General features: G+C 43.8%; 1 protein-coding gene across 4 annotated transcripts in view; it reads right to left on the minus strand.

The window, feature by feature from the left end:
* The window catches only part of Gfrl (Glial cell line-derived neurotrophic family receptor-like), a 218,621-nt gene that overhangs the window by 18,309 nt on the left and 175,876 nt on the right, over nt 1–24,436 (minus strand). For all 4 annotated transcript variants that reach the window (XM_076535545.1, XM_076535543.1, XM_076535546.1 and 1 more), the window contains 9 exons: nt 20,623–20,728; nt 20,386–20,538; nt 17,622–17,759; nt 15,852–16,057; nt 14,261–14,521; nt 13,648–13,712; nt 12,148–12,352; nt 11,747–11,892; nt 11,411–11,539 (listed from right to left, as the gene is read on the minus strand). In XM_076535545.1, coding sequence (XP_076391660.1) covers nt 11,411–11,539; nt 11,747–11,892; nt 12,148–12,352; nt 13,648–13,712; nt 14,261–14,521; nt 15,852–16,057; nt 17,622–17,759; nt 20,386–20,538; nt 20,623–20,728 — 1,409 coding nt within the window. The remainder of the gene's footprint in view (nt 1–11,410; nt 11,540–11,746; nt 11,893–12,147; nt 12,353–13,647; nt 13,713–14,260; nt 14,522–15,851; nt 16,058–17,621; nt 17,760–20,385; nt 20,539–20,622; nt 20,729–24,436) is intronic.

Genomic DNA, 24,436 nt, shown 5'->3' on the forward strand with positions numbered 1-24,436 from the left:
CTCTTAAACCCTAAAGATAGCGTGTGTGCGAGCGAGTCGGCGCGCGGGCGCACGCGCCTTTGGACCGCTTTAAAAATGAAAGATGCCTTTCTCTCGAGTCCGCGCTTCTTTCAAGAATCGCTTCTAGCTTCGTCGCGTTCCCGTGAAACTGTGTCGAGATACGGTTCTCCCACTCCCTTTCGAAAGAAGCCTTTTAAACTGCCCCGTAAAGATTTCCTCAGCTTACCTCCTCGTTTCTGATCGCGATTAACCAATACTCGCTCGAGAGCCGCTTCTTTTATTTCTCTGGAAAATAACCTGGCTCTAATAATGGACACCGAACAATCTCTTTCATAACTAGAGAACGTTTTAAAACGTCGGTAGCTTGTCTTTGAGGCGGAGTAATAAACGAGATCTTACAGGAGCTTCAAGATTCCAGAAATAAGCGGAAGTTCTATAGTTTCGGGATTCGTCGAAAATAAGATCTGCAAATTCTACGGAACGGAGCCGCTTTACAAGTTGCAATCTACGAGCCTCGGGATTCCTACGATTTAACATTCTCGAGGTACTCAACTGGTTGATTTGTTTTAACTTTCCGGATTTCAGATTTTCGCCACTTCGGCAGAATTAATTTACTAACCTTAACGCTAAGGTAGGTAAACAAAGATAAAATGTTGGGTCTTGCACTCGGTTCTTGACCGTGTCGATGGCACTTCGTCGAATTGTGGAGCTCCAGAAAGGTGCATAGTTTTGACGTAGTTGAAAAGTTAAAGAATACTTTCCATGATAAAAGCTCGTCGATAAGAATTTGTATTGCTATCCAGCGATTTCGAGACAACAAAACGAAAAAGCGGTGTTTAAAAGCGAGGAACACTCGAGTTCGACGCGTTTGCAGTTCGCGGTATCTTCGGAAACGATCGTTCTGGGACGTGCGCGGTGTTCCGAGAGGAAAGGCACGCGCGTCGACGGGGCCGTTTCTTTTCTTCGTCAAATTGGCGAACGTCGCGAGAACGACGTGTTCGCGGGACGGCGTCGTAAATTTCCGCGCGCAATTTCAGCCCCGCGGAAACTGCTGGGCGTGGCTTGCGCTCGTAAACTCGCGGAAGCCACCGCTTCCGACTCGCTTAGCGACGCACGCACAACGCACCCTTCGTCGACTGCTTTTTTCCACGAGCCGAAGTCGAAGGAAACGCGGGAACATTTGTCGCGAAGCTTTCCCGTCGCGTACTGTCTGATTCGAAATGATCGCGATACCGACTACTCCGTAGCACTTTGCCGCTTTTGAAATTGTGCCGGGACGGAACGATTTGTCTACGACGAGTTGCCAGGCTACGTGACAAGTTTTCGAGACATCGTTGCTCGCGTGGTTTTTCTTCGTCGCGCGACTCCGTCTCTCGGAATATTGCGAACGTCGGGAATCTAGGGATTCTACAGATCCGGAGATCAAATAACACACTACCCTCGTTTGTTCGAATTATAATGCAGCGTGTTGCCCCGGGCGATTGCCCCGGTACTCGTACCCGTTGTGTAGGGTGCTTTGAGAGCGTAACTAGGGACGATACGTTACTTTCGAGAGATATCGACGTCCCACGGCACATACCAGCCTCGTGAGAAATGATCTGGTGCACCTTTGAGTCGCCGACAGGACGGATCGAGCCACCGCCGATTAATTTCGCCCCAGGCGTGGATCTTTCGAAAGAAAAAAAAAAAACGGGAACAAACGAGCTCTCGCGCTTTTGAACAGCATCCTATCCCCTTTTTATAATGACACTCTCGCCGGCTGGTGGAGTAGGCGAACATTTAATTCGACCTCTAATACCTTCCCTGACGATGCTGTTATACGGTTACGTTGCGCTCGAGCGTACAAAGTAAAACAAGCGGTATTCAACCGATTGCCGTTGTATTTAACGAATAAACCCTTTTGATATTTCTTACAATCGGAGCGCGGTGAAATGGAGCGGAATCTCCGTTGGGAATCGAGGAACACGCGGGTCGAGGAGAATCGTTGCATTGTCGCGACGATGACGTTCGTCGTTCGCGATTGTTGATCGAACCCAAGCTCGATGGAACCCGAAATGGCGCGGCAGCCGTTCGCGCGATATCGCTGTCTTCATTCAGATAAGGTCTCAATACCTTAATAGCCCGGCCTATCAGACCCAGCCACCTAACATCCTCGTCTCCTCTTGCTTCATTGTCTGCTTGCCGTTGCTCTACAACCAGAATCGGCCATCTCCACGATAGACCATTTCGATCTATCTATTCCAGTATATATGTCTGTGTCTCTTGTCTTCGAATTTAACGCAAAAGATTGACCGATACTAGGTCAATCGACTAAAATTAACTATTCTCACTGGAGGAAAGTCTAGGATAAAATGTTCATTCTTTGCCATTTAAATAATTAATCGCCTCGAACCCGAAACAAATCGTTCGATAAATAAACTCCGTTAAAAACGAAAGAACAAATTGAATTTTTCGCTTCTCGATTTTTCAATTACCGCGTCAGGTTCCTGTTCGCGGTGTGCCGTTCTTCGGAAATGCTAATTTCATTTTAATTCGAGACGTTGTTTCAAAGGAAAATGATAACGCGAAGGAAAAAAAGAAAGCGATGTTCCACCAGCAAGATTTATACTTCTTTTTTTCCCGCCCGTAAAGCGACGGCTAGTTTTAATGAAACGGGTATTATGGGGAAATGATATTCCTCGCGGCAACGCGTCTCTCGCCAAGAACACTGGATGAATTTAAGTTGTCTGAGCCGTAACTTCGGCCCAACGTAACTCTGAATTCTTTATAAAAACGTTTCTGTTCGAGTTTCTTAACAAAAATCCCTTTCTTCTTCGGCGAGAGGAACAGGAGGTAGATATCTTGTTCCGAATCCTTATTCGACGAAACGGAACGCGAGTATATAGGAACCTTCTTTTTTTTCTCCCTGTTCTACGAGAGAGTTTCGATTGAGACCGAAGCCGTTGATTTACGAGATATTTCAAGTTGAAGCCAGCAGTGAAATTTTCAAATTATTCGACGCTACTTATAGAGTAAATCGGTCGAATATCATCAATATGTATAGGTATAATTTGAATCAGTGGTAAGCCAAGTACCGTTTCCAATCAATAGCCGAATCGGAGACGCAACGCAAGGCAGTTCCTTTTTTTCTCGTAGCTGGGATTTAATGGAGCGGCAAAGCGCTTTATCTTCGAATTTAAGAGAAGAACGATCCCTCGCATTCGAACCACTGTCGTACGGGGTCGAGAAAGAAAATAGAAAACTCGGAAAAGAAAGAGGCTCGCCGTCCCCCGATAATTCAGGGTCGTGGATACGAGAGTGCACGCGTATAATTCGACGCTCTGCTTAACAATGCGAATCGGTTCCCGTTCAATTCCTCGATTCCTGCCTTTCTAAATGTTAAATGGAACGAAACGCAGCTCCGCCGATGCGAGAATCCAACGCGAGAAACCAGGCCGTCCAACCGTCGGGTTTCTGCGCCGACAAATTTCTTCGAACGTCGCATGAAACTTTCATTCGAGTTTGAATTAAAAATTTCCACCAACCCTTCTTCGATCTCACCCTCCTCTCGATTTCCTTGAATGCCCCGGCTAGAAACGACTATGAATTCTCTATTCGAATCTCTCTGAACCGCTTCGAATTAAATGCCGGATACCTTTTCGCTTTTCGATCGATGAGTTATTGCATTTACCACAACCGACAAATTCTTTTGGTAAAATCGGAATTGATTTTAATGCTCGCGGTACGGAGATCATAATTCTCGTTTAAAACGAAGAAACGAATACTTTATAGAGGTCTGAGAAATCGGTAAAATTAACGATTAACATTCGGAACATGGAGTTTCTATTTGTCAATGGAGCGAGGAAAGAATTCGACGAGCTTATCGAAATCCTCGGAGTTTCCTATCTGAGACCTCTCAACCTCAAAATTTCGCAATCCCCTTCAAAATCCCGCAACTTCCAGAGACATCGAACTCTAAACAGTTTGGAAACACGTTCCGGGAACATTCGAGTCTTGGAGAGGAACTCTCCCGGTGAAAATACCCCGGTAGTATCGATCCGGAATAGTCCCAAACGATCGACGAGCGTCTAAACGCGGTTCATCGAGCGTCCCTCTGGTGTCGGCCGTCAACAAACCCCGCATCGTCTTCGATTCGCCTGCTGCGATCGATCTGACAGGATAAATCCGCGCTCGCGTCGTCGATGTCGCTCTCGTTGGGCAAAGTTTATTGGAACGTGCTTAATTAACTTTCCAACGGTGACTCTGCCGCTCGACATCAACGTCGCCACGATTATCCGTAAGCCGACCCAACTCTCTCCGCTAGAATGACCCGCACCTATAAATTCCTCCGGTTTCCCCGGGCTAACTGGCAGGAAACTCTGATCGGCCACCTACGATCTCGCAATTATCGAACACTTCGATCTTAACCGCGCTAACAGTTAACTTGTCTTTCGTCCAATTACTGATACTCGGATGTACGTTAAACGAGTACCTTTTCAAATTCCCAAATTTTTCGATGTCCGAATTTCTGTACCTTCGACCGTTAGCGAAATCAGGGATGGAACGTTTCTCGACTAAAATTTTCCAGTTACAGCGAACGTATTGAAGTTCCGGAGAAGAGAGAACCGAGTATATACGGCGTACGGTTTCGGATTCGAGAAACGTATCTCGAACACTTGTCCGAGCGGAATCCGAGCGTCTTTGTCTCGTTGGACTGAAAGGAAGCGGAAGAACACGAGAGGAAAGGGCAGCACGAAGCAGCCTCTTTAAGTGGCGCATGGAAATTCGATGAAAAGTCACGAGAAGACCAAGATCGATACTCGGAGTCCGGTGAAGCAACGTGGGGTTATCGAGGTGGGGAGGGTGGACTCGAGAAGGCATAGGTGCCTCTGTTGGACACGTGCCAATGCTTGCCTATCTATGTGGAACACCTGTGCTTGCTCGACGTTGCCTCGATATTTCGAACGACCGACAAAAAGCACGCCGATTCCACCGCTGTTCCGCTGATACAACTTATTTCGCAAATCAATTCGACTGTGCAGCGCGTTGATGCTCGTCTGGATTTCCTCCTGGAATTTCACGATTCGGTCGACGGCGAGCATCGTTCAATCTGGCCATCCAGAAGTTAGGAGTTGGAAAATTTGGGAATTTAGCTCGTAAATACGTTCCGAGAATTTAAGGATTGCCCCTTTCCTAAATTTTCGAACAGTTTTTGCGAAAATCCCCAATTGAAAGTGAAGGATGGCGGGCCATAAATGCAGGGTGATTCAAAGTTGGCAGCGTAAGGATGGCATACGTTTCTCTTCTATATTAGCAAAGTTTTATGACGTATGTATGTGGAACGTGCCGAGGGAAAAATGCAAGTTTCTTCGCGGTTGCATCGTTTGGCGAATGACACCCTCGAGGGTGCAACTTTTGGGAAATGGAACTCTATGAACCGCGACCGAAGTAAAAAACTGCGCACTCGTGAATCTTGCAGAAAATATTTTCGCTCTGATTTTCTATTAAACATTTATGAGAACGGAAATCTCGAAATTCGAAACAGTCGGTCTCCGAAAACGTTTCTATCGATTCGAGTGGTTCAAAGCGCTTTATTTCCTCTTCCAATCCGATGATCGAGCAAGCGACGTATTTTTGAAGATTATGTCGCGACGAAGCAACCTTCCATCTACGATAACGTCCATTCAGGGTCCAATAAGCCCTTTCGATTCCCCAAACTAACTCTGTTCTCTTCGATGTCTACGGACGTCGCATTCCCTGTCAATTTATCTATACATCTATCTTTACTGCTGCCATTCATCCGTCTAGTTTTACGAAAGATCGAAACTTCGTATCTCCAGCCGGCATTGCCAGACCCTTCTCTAATCCTATAGAGCTGTTATTCAAACAACGATCGTCGTTTGCGGTTTGAGTCGTGGATTCCTTTGCTTCTGCGTCTCCTTCCGTGTCTTAAGGGCTCTAAAGGGGCTCCAGTAATTTATTCTGATCGAGCAACGTTTCCGGTCGATTTCGTTAACGGAGCATTTAGTTTATTTCCTTTTTTGAATCGTACGAGAATCAGCAGGGTTTGAAACCCCGTAACATTTTGGTGAATGCTTCAATTAGAAATGAAATTTATATGGTAATCACTTTGAGCTTCAATAAGTGGACTCGAGTGAAACAGATAAAAATTGTATTTGGTAAGAGTTTCATCTAACAGTAACCGCACTTGTTACTGTGTAATAATTTTTCATAACGTATCGAAAAATATGTATTCTCGTCGGCGATTCATCGAAACAGGTATCAATTACAAGGAGAAAACAGTGGCCACAGGGAACTCGTTTTAAATTTGAATTAAAATAATGGATATTGAATTTTCAGTGAAAACTACTCCAGCGTGGCAGCAGTAGGGGGTGAGAGGGTGGTTTCTATCCGAACCGTGTCGGTGCATAATTGCAAATGCGATTCGGAAATCGGTCAAACGTATAATTTCCAAAGGGCATGATATTTTATTACCTGTTTCGAAAAGCTGTTATCATTGTTTCAATCCTTTCGAAGCTTTCGCGGTAATTGAACGCACCTTTTAATTTCGAATACTAGTAATTTGATTAATATATTCGTTTTACATAATTATAATTACAAGAGGAGGAAACAATTCATTACGTAATTTACTTTATTTTCGTTTTGAGATTTAAATATAAGAAATTGTGAAAAGTTTTAAAGATCAGTACGAACGAGATTCGGTAGATTTATCAGGAAATAAAGAAGGACTAAAATTTTCGATTTTATTCGCATCATTGACAGCCTCTGCAGTATACGAACCGATGAAAAAGCTTCGGCTCTCAAAAACTTCGTCGGCATTTAAACGCGTATTCTTCTTCCTAACTTTCAACATCTTTCCTCTGTACGCGTGTCCCTCCGGGCTCAACGAGGCCAGATTTCGACGAACAAACGACTTTAAGAAATTAACTTCGCCAACTGCTGTTATCCTACTCTCGAAGTGCTCGCAAACTTTCCAAGTTAGCGGCGAAGAAAAATTACGTTGTTCCACTGACACTTGCGTCAAATAAAATTCAATGTAGATCGAGATATCTTGATAGCCGCCAAAAACGATGTTTCTATGGCCTTTTCGAAGTTTCTTTACTTCCTCGATAGTCGAAGGGAAAAGTATCTTTTAGGGATCGCGAGTCGAACTTGACCCTGCTAAACTTTTCTGTATCCAAAATTTCATAACTTTTTCGAAGATTAGCATTGAAGAGGTAGTTGTCAAGATCGTCGATCTCGAGAGTAAAAGCGTGGTCGCGTTATTTGGTGAGAACGTTAGGTGGACCGAAATCGGCGGGAAATTTCCTCGAAGAAAATCTCATCGACTGAGTTGGTCCATGACCGTGTAAAAACTTGGAAACTAGCCATCGTAGATGGTAAAAAGTTTCCGGACGGACCGTTCTAGGTCGTCTCGTGATTGGTGCGTCTGCCAGTTTTTACGCCCCTCGAACAATTTCGTTTCACCGGAAACGGACCAGCAAAATTCGCGGCACGTATCAAGCCGCTTAGGAAAAACATTAAAAATCGTCTGCAACGATATCCGTTGCACCGTTTCTTTTTTCTTAATCGCACGTACTTGGCGCCCTGCCAGGCTCTACTAACCTTAATTAAAGAACCCGAATAATATGTTCATTTATTTTATCCACTGTATCCGCGGAGATAACGTTTTCTAATACGCTAAAAAATATTACTATTATTTTGCCGTATAAAACCGAGCCATTCATCGCGGAATATTCATAGGTTCGCTAATAATTTCCATGACCCGTCGTGTCACCGCGTATAAATGCGAGCATTAAATTCTGATGTTCTCGATTATAACCGGAATAGATGTTTATTACGCTCCTATCCCAAAATTTAGTCTAAACGTACGCCATACGGGGAAATTTCAGATCCGGGGCTCGAACAAAAATGAACAACGGCTTGTTTATGTCAACAAAATACCATTATTTTCCTTTGCTCGCAACAACAAAACTTTCGATTTCCCGAAGAATTGGAAAAAATTCGAAAAAAAATCACTTTGAACCAGGTTTCGATCGGGAAACTCGTTGAACCGTTTGCCCGGCTCGTAAAAAAAATACTCCTCGAATACGCACACGCGCGCGTGTCCGCGCGGCCAAAATGCGTAACCTACGTTTCAACCCGCGAGTCGAACAATAACGTGATATCTGGTGGAAGCTATTTGATTAAAACGGATCATTGAAGCCGATATATCGCGAATTCAATTGGAATTCGTTTCGGTCCCTTTGCGATCCGCGAGCGATCGGTCGTTCAATTACGAACGGGAGGCAGAAAAAGAAAGCGGCCCTGCCGGTTGCACCGTCTCCATCCCCTGCGCTCCGCGGCAATCGAACCTTCGATGTGGTCAAAATTCGCTCCTCCAATTTCCGGTTCTCGCGTAGAAAGCAAACCCGGGATAACGGTCACGGAAATTGAGAAGACTTTCGGGTGCAGCGCGGTCATTGTTTAATCTTTGCGCGCGCACACACGCTCGCCAATTTCCATTTTCACCGTCGTTTCGGACATTCGCATTCGCGTCCTAGAGATTGCTAATTAACCCGATCAACAATTATCTCCTGCCGTCTATTCTGATACTCGTAATTTCTCCGGGACGACGGTGCCAATTTTCTCGCCTTCAAATGACGTTTAGATCCGACGTTAATTAAAGCCTTGAAATCTTTCTAATTATATAATAATATGATTTCGCGTCGGAAAAGTATCGCAAAATACCGCTTCCGGCATGTTAGCTTAACCGTTCGAGATTCGGAATATATTTCTCTTAAACTCTGCTATACCAAGCACAGTCGTATAATAATTGAAGAACACGCTTAAACAGCACGAAACAAGAAACCGTTTTCGTACACGCCCATTAAAAGAGCTTGGATCTCTCCGCGATTTAATAGCTCCATCCTGTACCAGTGCATTTTTGCTCGCGGTGCTTACAAGAGACCCCGCTGTCGAAGAATTATTATTTATCGTCGATACTCAGTGTTGTACGAGAGGATCGTTGAACGGTGCACGTTAAACTGCGGCATGCAAATTAGGTTTTCGCACGGTGTTCGCTGATCCGCGAGCGTTCCATTCGCAGCCAACACTTGAACCGCGAAATTCACCCTATCTTCGCGCGGCGATCGATCCTGAAATGTTGTTTTCCGTGGCAACGTTTTAACAGGTTCGCTCAAAAATCGACGACCAGGACAAGAGTGAGAAAACAAACGAGCCGAGGAGGGGAAGCATAGATCCTCGAACGAGAGAGGGCAGAGCGTGCCAATTCGAATCCGCGATCCCTCCATCAAATTGCAAATCGGCCGTCGCTTAATCGCAAATTGGAAATCGCCTCGGGAGCTGGTATCGAACGCAAAATATTCGACGCTCGCTCGTATTCGCAAAACTAGTTAAAGTCCTACCGTGAATTATTTTTTCTGCGGCGAAAAAATAAAGACGGATAAGAAAACAGACGAGACTCTGTCGCGAAACGATTCCAATCTATCTTCGATCCAGTACGAAGATTTAATTAATTGACGAATCGATCGCAGTTGGGGCGTGTCGAATTCCTGTGCGTCTGCGGTGCTTCGTTTCATAAACCCTTCGCATAGAAACAGGTCTTAAACAAATCTCGCTTAATTGCGAATATCATTTCAATCGGCTTTTGTTTAAAATGGCCCTGACAAATCCTTTTCTCTTTTCATGCGAGAACGAATTAGAGAGATTTCCGAGCGTGTGGTCGTTTAACGCTCACCAGAAAATATTTCTCTCGCATTCGAACCCCGCTCGTTTATCAACTTTTCATACGTGTATTTCCTCTTCTCGACCGCTATCCCTTTATTTGCAGTGTCGTTATTCGAATCGACAACTACTTTATTTACGATCTCCCTTTGCCAACTCGTTTCGCCGACCAATCTATCGATTCGCGACTTTTACCCAAATTTTGCGACCGCAACGATTAGGGTTTGTAACAGTTAAGTAGGTACATCGTAGGTTTTCGAAATCGGTGCGATTTCCATTTTCGGGAAGAAATAATGGACGTCATGTCGTTGTCACTCTCTGTCGCTCTGCTCGTGAGAGTGACGTGTAATTACGGGAACGGTTGAAAAACATGCGTTACCCGTAGGCAATTGGAGTTATTAATAGCGATCAGTGCAATCACTCGTTCGAAAGAAAATGTACACGAGGAAAATTGATTACGTTGATGCAATTGAATTTCCGAAAATGTTTTGTTGCCTCGTGAAACAGCGACATGTTTTGCTTTCAGAATTGAACGGTACATTATTAACGCTAAACACGATTACGATGAAAAGATTCGTTCGGAGGTACATTATAAAGTTACTGAACGTTTAAAACTGCAATCGGTGTCTGTTCATTGATGAGTCATAAAATTGTCGTGTTCCCGATTATTCACGGTTGTTTTTCGGCCAGACTGAAGCGAGTCGCGAAATCTGATACGAGGGATTGGATAAATTTCGGGGAAATTAAGGATGGCGTACCGGTTAATTAATCGCGATTATCACGAAGGGTGGGGATCCGGCGCGTCTGGTTCGTTTCCCCTCGAGAAATCGGCGAGAAAGAGAAGAAAGGCGAGCCGAAAGAAAGCGTAAGGGAGACCAACGGAGAAACGAAAAGTTCTATAAAGTTTGATATCGTCTCGCAGCTCCGCTGCACGCACTTCCGGTGCGCTGCACGCACGTATTCGCTCCGACACGCAGCCCGCTCGACTCGAAATCGAATCGGGGCTGCGCACGCGACATCTTTTCATCCCCGCATTTTTTATACACTGACCGGCTGTTTTTCGTTTTTTGCCTAGAACGCAAGTTAATCTCGAATCTCCGCCCACGAGAAATTAAATTACGATAAAAACGCTCGAGATCAACGTCGAACGAGCTTCGAATTGCCCGAGCCAGCTTGTTAACCTCCCTTCAGCCTGATAACGTTTATTGCCGATTAAGCGAGCTCGAGCTTAGAAACTAAATGAATCGTGGATTAAAGGGACTTGTTACATTATTATTTAACCCTCGCTCGCATTAATCGCGATCTAAACGTTCCAAAGGTGCTTCGAAAAGAATTAGACTGGGAAATTTTCTGCCAACAGATTTATTTTCGGGAGTGGCTGTATTATGGAGAGAAATATTTTCTTCTTCGTATTGACTTATAATATCTAGCAAGAACGGTTCAAAGGCGTCGCGTAAAATCGTTTGGCCCGAAAGAAGATTTCGCCGAGTAATTTAATAACGTTATGCTAGAAACACGGGGCGAAGTGTCTAAATAGAGAAGCGGATGAGCGAGAAAAAGCGGAGGGCGATAAAGTTACAGGAAGCTGGGGGCGACGACAGGGGCCAGTCGGCCGGAAAATAAGATCAGAATTGATGCGAATTCAGGGAGCCAACAGGGCCGTTGCTATTTGCAATTTACTCACCTTGACGCGCAGAAGGTGCTGCAGACTTTGAGCTTGGCTGCTATTTAGGGGTGGATTGTCAGTCCCGAGACGCGCCACTGCAATCACGTTTTCTCGGGTCGCGTTGTACAGGAACAGGGTGCACACCGTCTGCAAATAAAAGGGAAAAGAACGGATATATCTCGACGTCATCCGACGCTATCTCGCATTATTAAGTTTCGTCTGTCGCGTATCGCTTTATATGTTCTACCCGATTTATCTTGTTCCTCGAGATTTTTCCCTTCGGGCACGGGGATCAGAGGTCAAGGAAATCGGACACGATTAACAATTCTTCGCGGAAATTCGGAGATCGCTTACCTGATTGTTAACTTCTTCTCTCATAAAACTATCGAGAGACGACACCGCGTCCAGGACCGTGAGGTTATTGTGCTGTCGCAATAAACTCTCGTCCTTTTCGCTGTAGCCGAGGAACATGAACACTCCGTGCGGTATTGAGTAAGCATCTGCATAGTCAAATCAACACAGGGTTATAAACGTTACAAAGCGATGGTAGCGAGGCAAAGCAGGAATTTTAAAGACTATCGGATAGAAGAGTGCGCTATCGTTAAAAATGAGATCCAACTGGGCGAAAAGATGCATATTCGGTTTTCGGACAAAGAGGAAAGAATACGGGTTGCAGCGGAGCGAGTTATCGCCTCGATCGTAGTCCATTCAAGGTTTCAGCGTGAAATCTAGCGCTTATAGGAGTGTATATTCACCGGGTGAAGGCCGCATGCATATGAAACGACCGCTATAGCAAAGGCAGGGTCCCCGATGCGCCTGATACGCCGGTGCCTCGTGATTATAGAAGGCGAAGTCCGTCTTGCACGGCGACGAATCCACGCAGATCGTGTTGCAGATCAGAACCTCACCCTCGCCACACTGGCACAGCTCCGAGCATTCAGGTTCGTCCTCGCGATACAGCTGAAAAGCATACACGTCCCAAATTTCTCCAACTCAAACAGCTCTTTATACTTTCTTGCTTGGCTACCGGCGAATTTTCGTTAAAGCGATTAAATCTTCTACGACGAGTGCTTATTACTTGACTACGAGGTTTAAGCGATCTTCCTTTTAAACGGAAATATACTTTGTCGAACGTGTTTTTCGTCTTGTATATTTCTTCGGTAGATTCGAAAGTCCAGAAAGACGAAGCACAGCGACCGCAGATATTAAATAATTTCGCGCGAATCAGTTTTCCATACCCAGAATAATTGCTCGTCTACCGTATAAAAATCGAGGTTCGTACAACTTCGCTCCATTAAAATTGTACGCGTCAAAAGAACCATTTTATTCTCTGTCGGACTTTAAAACAAAAAACATCGACGTCCAGAATCAATCGCGGTAATTGAAATACTATAATTAGAACGTAAAATATGACCGTTAAAAGATAAATGATTCAACCTGAATATACGAATAAGCGAATACTGTATATTAATGATCGACAAAGTTAATAGCTATCTGTCGAATTAAACTTTTCATCCGCAATCCGACGCTATTGTTAATTCACGATTGTCGATCAGCAACATAATGTGGACTAACGCCGGCAAGAAGAAAGAGAAATAAAATCATACGTATCATGCATATAAATTTGACTGTTCATAAACCGTCTGGTTTGCTGTGCTTTTTTCGTTAGCAATTCATACGGTTCCCCGATTTAGCAATTCCTGTCCGTTAAAAGGCCGTTCAACGTTTATTATTTTCGCTCGTGTTTCTTTATTTTTGCGTTAATTAAAAGCTTTCCCGCGTAACGTTCCAAGAGAATTAAAGTTTTAACTCCTGGCTCGTTCGTTATTTACGTTACATCGTCGTACAACGTGTCGATGCATAACCAGAGCGGAACAATGCTCCAGAAAAAAAATTTGTTCGAAGCAAACTTTATTACACGTTGCACTGTAATAACCAATTGAATGATTGCGTATGTTCGAAGCGAATATGTTGCGGATTTTAAATAACTTTTGTTCGTTTTAATCAACCATTCTAAGCTTTAAAGCAGCAGAGATAATACGCGGAAAATAGGAAATAAACAATAAACTTGGAGCTCGAGGTCTATCTGTATTTTTCTAATCTCGCGACATTTCCATAGCTCTAATCTTTCCAGACTTTCGTACGTTCCCGAACGTTTCTCAATCCTTGCTCACGTTCCTTCGATCTGCTCGACTGCTCGAAAACGCTTTTCGCCCGGTCGGCCGCGAAAATACTTTGCAGATTGTCGAACTCACCCTCTTGCCTTTGCCCTCCCTTATGTATTGGTGACTTTGCCTCGGCCTTTGAACCACGCAGAAGCCTATAAAGAGACGAACGTTCAGACGGTTACTGCGCCTTTCCTGGAAAACTGTTTTCCTGTCTCCTCCTACCCCTCTCCTCCTCCCTCGGAATCTTTCTTTTTAGCCAGTTTTCAACGCCGTTTCTTGGCCATCTTGCTTTGTAACGTTCGATGCATAGGTTCTCGCGGTGGAGAAACGAAAATTCCTTGCGTCTGTGTACGTGTTTCGAACAGAATTTCTCCTACGTCTCGAACGATCAAAGGGGCTGCATTTGTCATTCGAGAAATACCACGTCATCGCGTACGCGTTGCTGTTTTTCATTCTGTATCCTTTACGATATTTCCACGACTAGATAGTTCAATTTCGAAACAAAGGTCTTCCTAAATCGAACAAATTTTTCTCTGTAGATCGGAAATTGCTTAAGATTCGATTTGAATTAGAGTCTTCGGCAACTCGGCGATTTAAAAGAAAACAACGTCCGTACAGTTTAAGCAATGGTAACTTTATATCGGTATTAGTTGGAAGACTAATAACGTCGGAAATGAAAGGTGTTAACGAAAGCACTCACGAGGCGGTGTGGTGGTAGTGGTGGTAGTACTAGGAGTAGTACTTATGGTGGTGCTGCTCGTGGTAGTGATTTCCCAAGTTTCCGTGGGTTCGGTGGTTGGCCACCTCGTCACTTCCGGTATTTGATTATCTTCTACTTGTTCGACCACGGTGACCGTCGTCGTGCTAACTGGCGACTTGGTCGTCGACGAGACGGTCGTCGTTGTGGTCCTCGGATAATGATGGTGTATCCTCCGAGCGTGATAATCCTTCTGGGACTCGACTGGAACAATCGGCAACCACTTATAATCTATCTCCACCACTGCAAATCCTTCAGAATTTGCTATTCGATTCGCTTCTCTTTTATTAATTATTGCTAGCGACATTTACACTCCTTCGTTTACGTACCAGCTCTTCAACTTACAAAATAGAACGTTCTCAAGTGTATTGCAACAATACAGAGTATGTGACAGATATATTTTTCATTTGTTGTAAGTAGTAAATAAATGGAAATATATGTGTTCGACCATTCTATTTGTCAGAATTATTTATAAGATGAAAGAGAAGTATGATCAAAACGATCTACTGAACTTATTATAACTGTGGATATAAAATAAAGTGTCAAGAGTTAAGTGGAAGAATTATCGAACAAGCGTTCAATGAAAAATCAGCAGAGGCGGAAGATTACGACAAAGGTGTTCGCATTGAACGTCGATCGATCTTCTCGAAAGTTTGAGCAGAGTTCCCCTTCGTCGATAAAATCATCGGACAGGATTAAATATTTGTCCAAAGAACAATCAAATGTTTGGGACAATACGATGTGCCAGTCCACGGTGATTAATATCTAACACGATTAATATCTCGACGATGACAAAGCTGATTCCTTTGCGCACGCCCTTCTTATTTCGCTCACTTTCTGCTCGGTGTTAGTTGACAAATTCGTCGTGCTTCAATTTCTAAAGATAGACGAAGAAGATACAAAGAGCGTTGAACGCGTAATAGTTTTCATCTGCCGCGATTTGAATTTTATTCGACTCGATATCTTGATACAAATAAGATAGATGTTAACACGTTTCTTCCGAAATACGAGGTTGGGAATTACGTAGTTTATCCGGATAGCTCGAGAAACATAAAAGCGTTCATCTGCAGCGATAGTTGGCCGATCTGTGCGCTTCGTTATGAGCAGAAGCGCAATTACGGTGGTCGAAAGAACGAACGAACGACACGACACGAGGCTTTTATCGATCTTACATCTGTTCCACGAGTCGAGTCGCAAAGCTCGACTGTAGACGGCATTCAACCGACAGATAAGTCATTTAGATACGAAGAAATTGCACTTGCTGCTCGCTCGAGAGGGTGCATCGAGGTGTGCGCGTTAACTACATCGACCGTCTCCTCTCGATCGCCTTTCGTCGATTCTCGATAGGAATGTAGGTCGAACGACGCGCTTTGATGTTCTCCGCCTCGTCATATCGATAAATGCGCTAGATAGAAATTATCGTGAATTCGCCTCCTCTTCGAGCAAATTTATTTACCACTCGTTTGCTCGATGTTTCAAACGTCTTTCTTCTCTACCTGCCGAAAATTTCGCAAAAAGTACATCTTTCGCTTACCCACGCAACGGTTCACCCAAAGAAGCCTCTGCCAACCGAGACAATCGTAAAGCTGAGTGAATTCCGTGCCCTTGCAGGCGCACTTTGATCTCAGCTTCGTCCCGAGAATTCCCAGCATCGCTTTTCTGCATTCGGCTGTTGAACCAGCACACTTTTTCGTCACGCTGTCCACCGCGCAACTCTGCTCGTAATATTCCAGCTTCAATCTGCTCGACGATTAAAAATTATATCAGTTTCCTAATAACGGGTTTACGGAGACGAGAAAACACGAAATTCCACGCGTTTTACTTCTACGAAATTGTTTGTCTTTGTTCGAGAAATTAACGAGCAGGTAAGCCGATGCGAATATCGATTTATACGGTATATACGCTTACGTCGAGGCTGATACTCAAAACGCAATTACTGCATGTAAAAAGTGCTCCGTGAACGAACGTAAATATTTAACATACGCTTATGATAATTCCTGTCTCGCTCAATTACGAGCAAGAGATTAGTATATCGATGCTACGACTTGTTTTATTCATAAATGTCCCTGATGCATATTAAGTGTTTATGTGCGACGATAAATTATTCGTCGTCTGTTATTAGATCGGAATGGCTTTCGACGCGATTCTATAAAAAGTAACGTAACTACAGTTCGTGTTTATTTTAATCGAACTGTCTATAAAATCCCCCCGTTTATTATTCAATTTCCGTTTTGCCGCGGTACACTTTAACGGCGAAAAAGTAATAATATCGAAAATTGACAATGAAAAATAAATGATACTTTCAATAAAACGAAAAGAAAGATTATCAGCGATTTCGAAACCATTCGCGGAATTCCGATGGGATTAAAAATGAGTTCGTTTTCATCCGACTATAATAAATCAATTAAAATGCCTCCATCGAACGCGTATTTGTAATTTAATCGTCGTTGCGTCGCGCCGTCGAATCGATATCATTAAATCGATACGTCGAATATTTTCGTTCGAATAAACGGCCAGATCGTGGAGTATCCAATCGGTCCCGGACACGTCGCGATTCCTTTCCAATTTCAAATCGAATTAATCGACGAGTCGATTTTAATTAGTCTCTCCGCGACGATAAATAGATTCAATCCTTTTATCGGTTTTTTCAAGTCGATCACGGATCAGCCTCGCGATGTCCGTTGTTAAAAACGTCCCCGTAATATCGTCCTGAAAGGAGCGGACGTCTTTTTCTTAGTAATAAAGTGTTTCATTACGCGGCGAGACTGGATCAAGCCACGTCTCGTTGGCTCGCAATTTAACTTTCAAATTGAAACGAGCACCTCCATCCTCCGTGCTAGTCCAGTGGGCCACCAGGATAGAAAAAAAGAAGGATTCGCGGCGTTTAATCAAAGGTCCGGTTTATCCGGACCTCGCGATACTATCTCGACGTTGCTCCTGATAAGCGTACGCCTCGAAACACCCGGTTCATTGTTACCTGCACCGTCGATTAATTTTTGCGATCTTAATACGGCCCCGATTAATCTCGACCAGCTTCGTTTCTCCAATTTTTCTTGCTGCCATTTAGCAGACCGGCGCTAGCAAAATGGCGGAGTTTAGAGCGCAGGAAATCGCGATTACCCGTTATCTAGACAACCGAGTTCTCGGCTATCCATTTTTCTATTTAACACGAGTACTTCCTTGTACTTCGACAAAATTGAAAGTAATGTGTCAGCGGCGGTAGTATCGAACGTGATATTTTTTAAAGAAAATCGACTGTGCCTCGAAGGGTTCGTGAACATTAAATAATATATTGTAGAGGTACCTGCAGCTCGTATTTTCCTTGCATGCCTCGGCTAAACTATGGCAGGTAGGCATTTCCGCACCCTCGACGCGCTGGGCGCATTCAGGGTGCATCTTCTCCTGCGCGACTATGCACTCGTCCTTCCAGTTATCCGTCTTCCTGTAAAACCACGTATTCTTATTATTTCCCGTTAATTTCAATTCACACACACTCCGGTAGAAATTACACGAATTTTCGCAAACTCTTTAATTACTTAATTATTTACCGCTCGTTCGGAGAGTTTTCTAGTTAAGAATCTAGGAGTTTTCTAGTTAAGCAACTTCATACCCGAGCTGCATTTACGCCGCCCTTTGAAGTTCCTAAACTCCTCGCAACACGCAACAAGTTAGGCTAGAACTAACTAGAACGACGGGATTCCTTATATACCCGAATAAATGGTACAAATGCGTTCAATCGAAGTCTTAACTCGAATTATATCCATATATTTTCTTCTAATTAAAATACAATATTTTATTCGATACTTGCACAGTATTTTTCATACGAATACGATTAATAATGATTATTAATCGAGTAAGTTAGCGTTCGATCGATTCCACAGTCGCTCGACTAACCGCACGAACGTTCGACTCAACTAATACGAGTTAATTTGGTATGGGTGCGAATCCAAAGCGAGCAAACTAAACGTTCGCATTCAATTATGAGGGTAGCAGGGTTAATAGGAAGGTATTTCGGCTCGAATAAGGAATTCGATTCGTCAGCGTGGTCAGATTGCGGAAACAAAGAGAAGACGCGACGATTTACCGCATGAGGAAGCACCCGTGCTGAATTCTACCGCGGGAGAGTAAGAGACTTCCATCCGCTTCGCTCGAGGGTTTCCAGGGTGTTTTAAAGGGAGGAATTCCCAAGCAGACAGCTACCGCAAGGTGGATATTGCTCAACGAGCATTAAACGAGCCTGCTACGTATTTTATTCGACCGCGGGACTTTTCGTTCTACCATTCGACTCTCCTTTATTTCCTTCCTTTCTCTTTCCAATTCTCTACACCCTTAGCCGACTAATAATGCCTCCCTGCTTTTCTTCTGTCCGTTAAGATCCTTTCAGTCATCGTACGAAATAACGGATCCAATTTTAATATTTAATTAACGATAGAAATTAACGATAGAAATAAGTCTCCTAAATAAACCGGTAATGGTAATCGTAGCGATGTTTGGCAAACGTCGTGGCAAATTCTCCAGGGAAGTTGTTACAAAGTCTCGAAGATTTGCCGCGGTTGTTCGCTGATAATTCTATGCTAAAACGTAAGTAGAATGACAACGGAACAAGCCATGTGAAAATCCAGCTGATTACTTAAACAGCAGCCGCGACACGGAAATACGTCTCGGAGTGTGTTATTGGACGACTCAATTAAAGCTGCTCGTCTTTGTACGATTCCCGTAATCCTGAGCAAACTCGCGGCAAGAGTGAGAGACGAATGACAAAGGTGGGTCAGGGGAAACCGTGGCGCACAAAGGACCCATCCTTGCCGCAGAAATACTTGAACTTCTGCATCTCTAATCCCTTCGCGCCGACCAGGACGGCCAACAGAGGCTTCTTTCCGAAGGAAGCTCCTTTAACTTTTAAGTGGCTTTTGCCCGCGAAACAATGCAGAAACTTTCTATCCATCTTCACTATATTTCCTTCCTTCCTGCTTTTCTTCCTTCCTTCCTTCCTTCCCTTCTTCCTTACCACCTTCCTTTCTCTTTCTTTTTTCATTTTGCCCGATTCATTGTCCCAAACGCCGGTTCTTTTGTCTCCGATACGTACCGCCAGATATGCTCCCTCCGAATTTATTAATATTAAAGCAGCTCCGTGATTGCCAAGGTTTTGCCGACGTTTGACAAATTAGAAGTCGTACGTTCAGATCTTTATGTTTTACCTTTTTCCATATCTTCTTTCCTCGAGAACTTCTGACATACTAACGATAGTTATAACAATATACGGAAGAACCGTTAACCGAGCACGATTCGTCGAGACACTTTGACGAGCGCGATTACGAAATATTTTCGGTAACCGCGGTCCATTAATCAAGCGTGGAATTAATTAGCGCACGAATTCATCTTCATATCTCAGAGCGAACCGTTTTACCAATTAACATCGTTCACGATTTCACCGGTTGAAAACGTCATTTACATGTGCCCGTGTAAAATTTTTCGTCAAAGATTCTCGCGACCAAATATGTCCGCTTGTTTACAGGTACCTGCTCAAACAAATAAAGCGGCTCCCATGTAAATTCGTGAAATGCCGCGCGTTCTGACAAGTGACAGGATCGCCCTTTTTTTGTGTTACCTACGGACATCGATTTCCGAATACACCGGAATATTTTCTCTCCTGGAGCGGCGTCGCATCGCGTCGAGTCGCGGCGGACCGGTGCGAGCGGAAAACGATTTTCACACGGGCCGCGTGTCGCGGATTTATAGAATTTTTTATCTCGTTATTTCGACGACTATCACTGCTGTCGCTCGAATGGACAAGAAGCAACATTTTCGAACCAATTTTTTCCATTTTTCATTTTTTCCGTCCTTTTTCCTGCGACTCGTCCATTTGCGACCGCTTTGCGTTTTAGTTACTTGTTTCCAATTAAACTGCCTCTCCTTCTTATTATCGATTTCATAATTAAACAATTCATGGAAGTCGTATTAATTTCTGAATAGTTCGAAGCAAGTAATTTTTTTGAAAACTTCAGCTGTCATAATTTGATTATTTAAAAGAGAAGAATACGTTTAAGAGAAAATGGAGCGAGACTCACCTGCAAAGGCAGAAAGCGATTTCGACGGTGTGCTTGTGATTAGCAGACTTGTAAAAGTTCTGTAAAGCGTCCATGCACTCGTTCCTGGTGCAGCTGCTGGAATCACAGTGGTTCAGCACCGGTTCCAGCAACACCCTGCACTCTGGATCGTTTCTGAAAACGAGAATGGACGAAACCCGTCGTAGAATGGAGCAGTACGTGGAAAGTGTTCGCATTGGGGAACAGATTTACACTCACTTGCAGGCAGTGTACGCGTGGTGACAGGTGCTGGAGAGCACGACCTTCACTGGTTGCTGGATTTTGTCCAAATCCGACGACGCAGACGGTAGTACCATGGATGTTTCTGGGAATAAATTGAACAATAACCATTTAGTAACGTGTTGCGACCGAGGGAATAACTCCGAACATTTATTTCGTTTCGTTTTACCAACATTTATGCGTTTAAGGCATTAACTTTACTAAACGATCAAAATGTTCAACATCTGTGGAGTCGCATTTTCACATTTATATTTTGCTTCCTTTTAAATATTTATCTTCCCCGAAGCGTGTTTTATGGTAGTTACAGAAATTTTATGCGCGGACCTGTTCGAATATGTGTTATTTGAAAAGTGTATTCCCCGAAGGGAAGAAAGTAGTAAATTATTGAACAGGTCCGAACAAACGAGTCGACTAAAAAGGATGCATCTTAACAGCGACTCTTGAATATTTATCGACCGATATTTATCCTGGGATCCACTTAAAAACAATTCTCAGGAATAATTGTTTATTTACGCAAATTTGAAACTGCAGTCTCGTAGATCTGGAATCTCTGAAGGTTGCGGAACCTGGAAGTTGTTTAAAACAACACAAAGTGTGATGTCTAATTTCGGAAACTGGCAACAAACTTAACAATTTAACGGGGAAACAATGCAACGCACAGTGATTGAATATTCATTCGTGCCGCTAGAAATAAGATACACGTATTTACATAAACCGCGCGTTTAAAAGAAACTCGCCGCAACTTTAAAACTGCATTAAGAGGTCAGAAAAGAGGTGGGTAGTTAATCGATGCTACGAAACGTTTGCAAGCGGTGTTAAGTCAGTTATTTCGAGAAACATAGCTATCGATAAAAGTAACGGATTTTAATTTCTCGAATTAGAGCTAGTAACGATTCGTGCAGCTTGTTCCTTCGATTCATTATTTCGACACGACCACGGTAGTCCGACCACGACAGAAGCAACCTCTCATTTATACCAATGTTTCACTGGCTCCCTAATTGACAATAAATATCCCGAGCTCGACAGTTATTCAACCCCAACGGAGAGAGGGTCATTCAGTAGCAGGCGAAAGGAGTTGAAAGGGAAGAGAAAGGAGATAGGAGGAAGCAGGACGAGGAAAGGATCCACACGATGACGAATGTTCGACATCGTTAACCAGCCACCCTTCTTCGATTGATGGACTTGGTAGCTCGGGTTAACGACCTTAAAGCTTGGGGAACCCTTCTGGATATCGTTCGAACCACCTTCTCATCGTTCCGAGGGAAAAACCTGGTGGAAACGCGTCGTAAGAGGGGTGCAGCCTACTCGGATGACTGGCCATAAGTCAAGCCGTCACGAAGAGCGTGCCTTCGACGCACTTTATTAAGACAAACGAGCCAACCAACATCCTTCTGTTACTTCCTTCGACCCCCCCTAATCGCTAACCTCGAAAATCTTCCGAAGGAAGGGTACTTTGAGCTTCGACTTTAAGGGTGTCTTCGAATCGACGATTCTTGCTTGTCGGAATGGAAATCCTACGTTTACCTTTGTTTCTTTAGAATCGTTAAGGGACTAGAATTCGGTCGGAAATTTCATGCGTATATCCACATACACAGTTCTAACTTCCCGAGTTCACTTAGGAATTTAATCAGAGTTTGCTTAAATTATAATCAGATATAATCAGATTAAATCTTTCGCTAGGATGTACCCGTTTTCGAAAACGCGGTAGTAATTTTGAAGGGAAGTTAATACGAAGCCGCGAAACAAATATTTTCTACGAATACGAATGACTAACGGGTAATTTTTTCGAGCGAATTTTAGCCATTAATTCGCGGACGCTAATAATTTTGGGATAATAGAAATTTTTGAAACGTAAAGTCATGCTCTAAATTATTTCCGAGGTCGAATAAAAACGAGCTTACGGAAGCTGAAAATTTCCAAGAAGAAATCGAAAGGGAAATCGCGAAGAATACCAATAAAAGAACTCCGAGCAAGCTTATAATTTCCACGAAGAGATTACAACGAGTCGCTGACCCGTACAACTTGTTCTACTTTTACTATCGATATCGAGGAATGAGGTATAAAGCCGTAGGCAGAATACAATGGAAAGCAAACTCGAAATCCGTCGCGTTAAATACGGACCCATTTACAAAGTGTTCGACTCGTTTTACGGGGACAAGGTGGTTTTAACGGGCGGCTTCGAGTGGAATAAATCGCTTTTACGAAGTTCGAGTGGCTTCGAGGCTATTGTTAAGGAAACTCGTTTCAAAGGGTAAGGTGGCAAAGAAATCGTGGACTCAATTTAGAGAACTGTTTGAAGGATGTCCTGGAATGCGGTATTCGTCGACATCGAATAAAAACTTGTTGCCAAGCGTCATAAATAAAACATGAGCAACTTCTGCGATACAAAGTTGCTTTCAAATATACAGGCTGTTCCATAACAAGCGTATAATTTCGGTAGTGAATTTAACACGGACCTAGGATCGTTTAACTAACGATGAAAGGTCAAATTAAGAAAACTGTAGGATATTTTGCTACTGCATCGCAACACGAAAGCTCGCTTCTAAAGCGATTCATAAGGTCATTGGTTGGAAAACTTTGGTTCGCCATTGTGCTATCTACCTGTTGGACAAGCACCTTCGAAACTGCGGTGGATGAACTCTTTTGTTCCCGTTCGAAGGGATTCTATCGAGAGTTCACGGCCACCGAACGATCTTGTTATTTCGAAGCTGTAGCTAGTCGACGAGAAAAGTTCGAAGCAAAGATCGCGTTTCGATTCACGCAACGATTTGGTCGATCGAGGAGCGTCTTATGAACCTCGTGGTTCTTGCAGCTGCGTTGCTGGAAGGGTACCGCGGCTGGCTCGGGCCAGATATATCCTGACGGGAGAGGGCGGACTACGGCATCGATCTCGGAGAAGGCAGACGGACACCGGTTCCAATTACCGCCGTTTCGAATTGGCCGTGTTTCTCCGACCGACTCGAGGAATCTGCCTGCGATCGAGTCAAGGCACCGCCCAACCCGCGTACCTCCAACTACCACGATTGATATTCCTTAGCTCGAGGATTCTATCCTTCGAGGATGATATCCCGAGGATGGAGTTGCTTCGTGGTTTGGACCGTCTCTTCTTCGCCTATATAAAGCCCGCGCCACGGTACATGGATTCGGCACACCTGTTTTTAGTCCTATAATCAAAATGGAAATAGACAGTCTTCCGTGAACTCGAAGATTCCGGTTAGGTTCTTGTCTCCTCTTCGGCCGGCATTTAGTTCCACCTCCCAAACGATCGGTTCTCGCTAATCGCAGGACATTCATCCTATCATTTGTATCATTTGCATAACAGACGTTCTATCGTGCTCTCCATTCCGCGCGTTCTATTCTCCCGAGTTTTACACGCTACGATTATAATTACTCGGAATTCGATAGTTGCGTATTTCTCGCTGCCTCGTGAAATTAATGCGTTTAATATTTCGATCGGCGATGGTGCCAATAACATTCGTCGCGTTAATCGTATCGGCGCGGACGCGAAGCGAAATCAATGGCAAAAGCTGTGGTTATAGAATAATTTTTCGTTTCTACGATGGCGAGTTTATTTTTCATTCGTAAACGATGTCGCTTGTTTGTTCATGTTTCATCGCATCGACCGGCACGATCAATCGCGAATGTGGGTTGTCGTAAATTCCAGAGCGAAGCTTTCGCTTACCTGGAAATTTATTTCCAGTACACTCTACACGCGCGTGTATCCTTGTTCTCCTCGTCGAACAGTCGTCGATAATTACGCGAACCGATTGCTTAATTATCCAATTAGCTTCGA

The sequence above is a fragment of the Megachile rotundata genome, chromosome 9 (assembly GCF_050947335.1).
Source record: "Megachile rotundata isolate GNS110a chromosome 9, iyMegRotu1, whole genome shotgun sequence".
NCBI classification, from domain to species: Eukaryota; Metazoa; Arthropoda; class Insecta; order Hymenoptera; family Megachilidae; genus Megachile; species Megachile rotundata.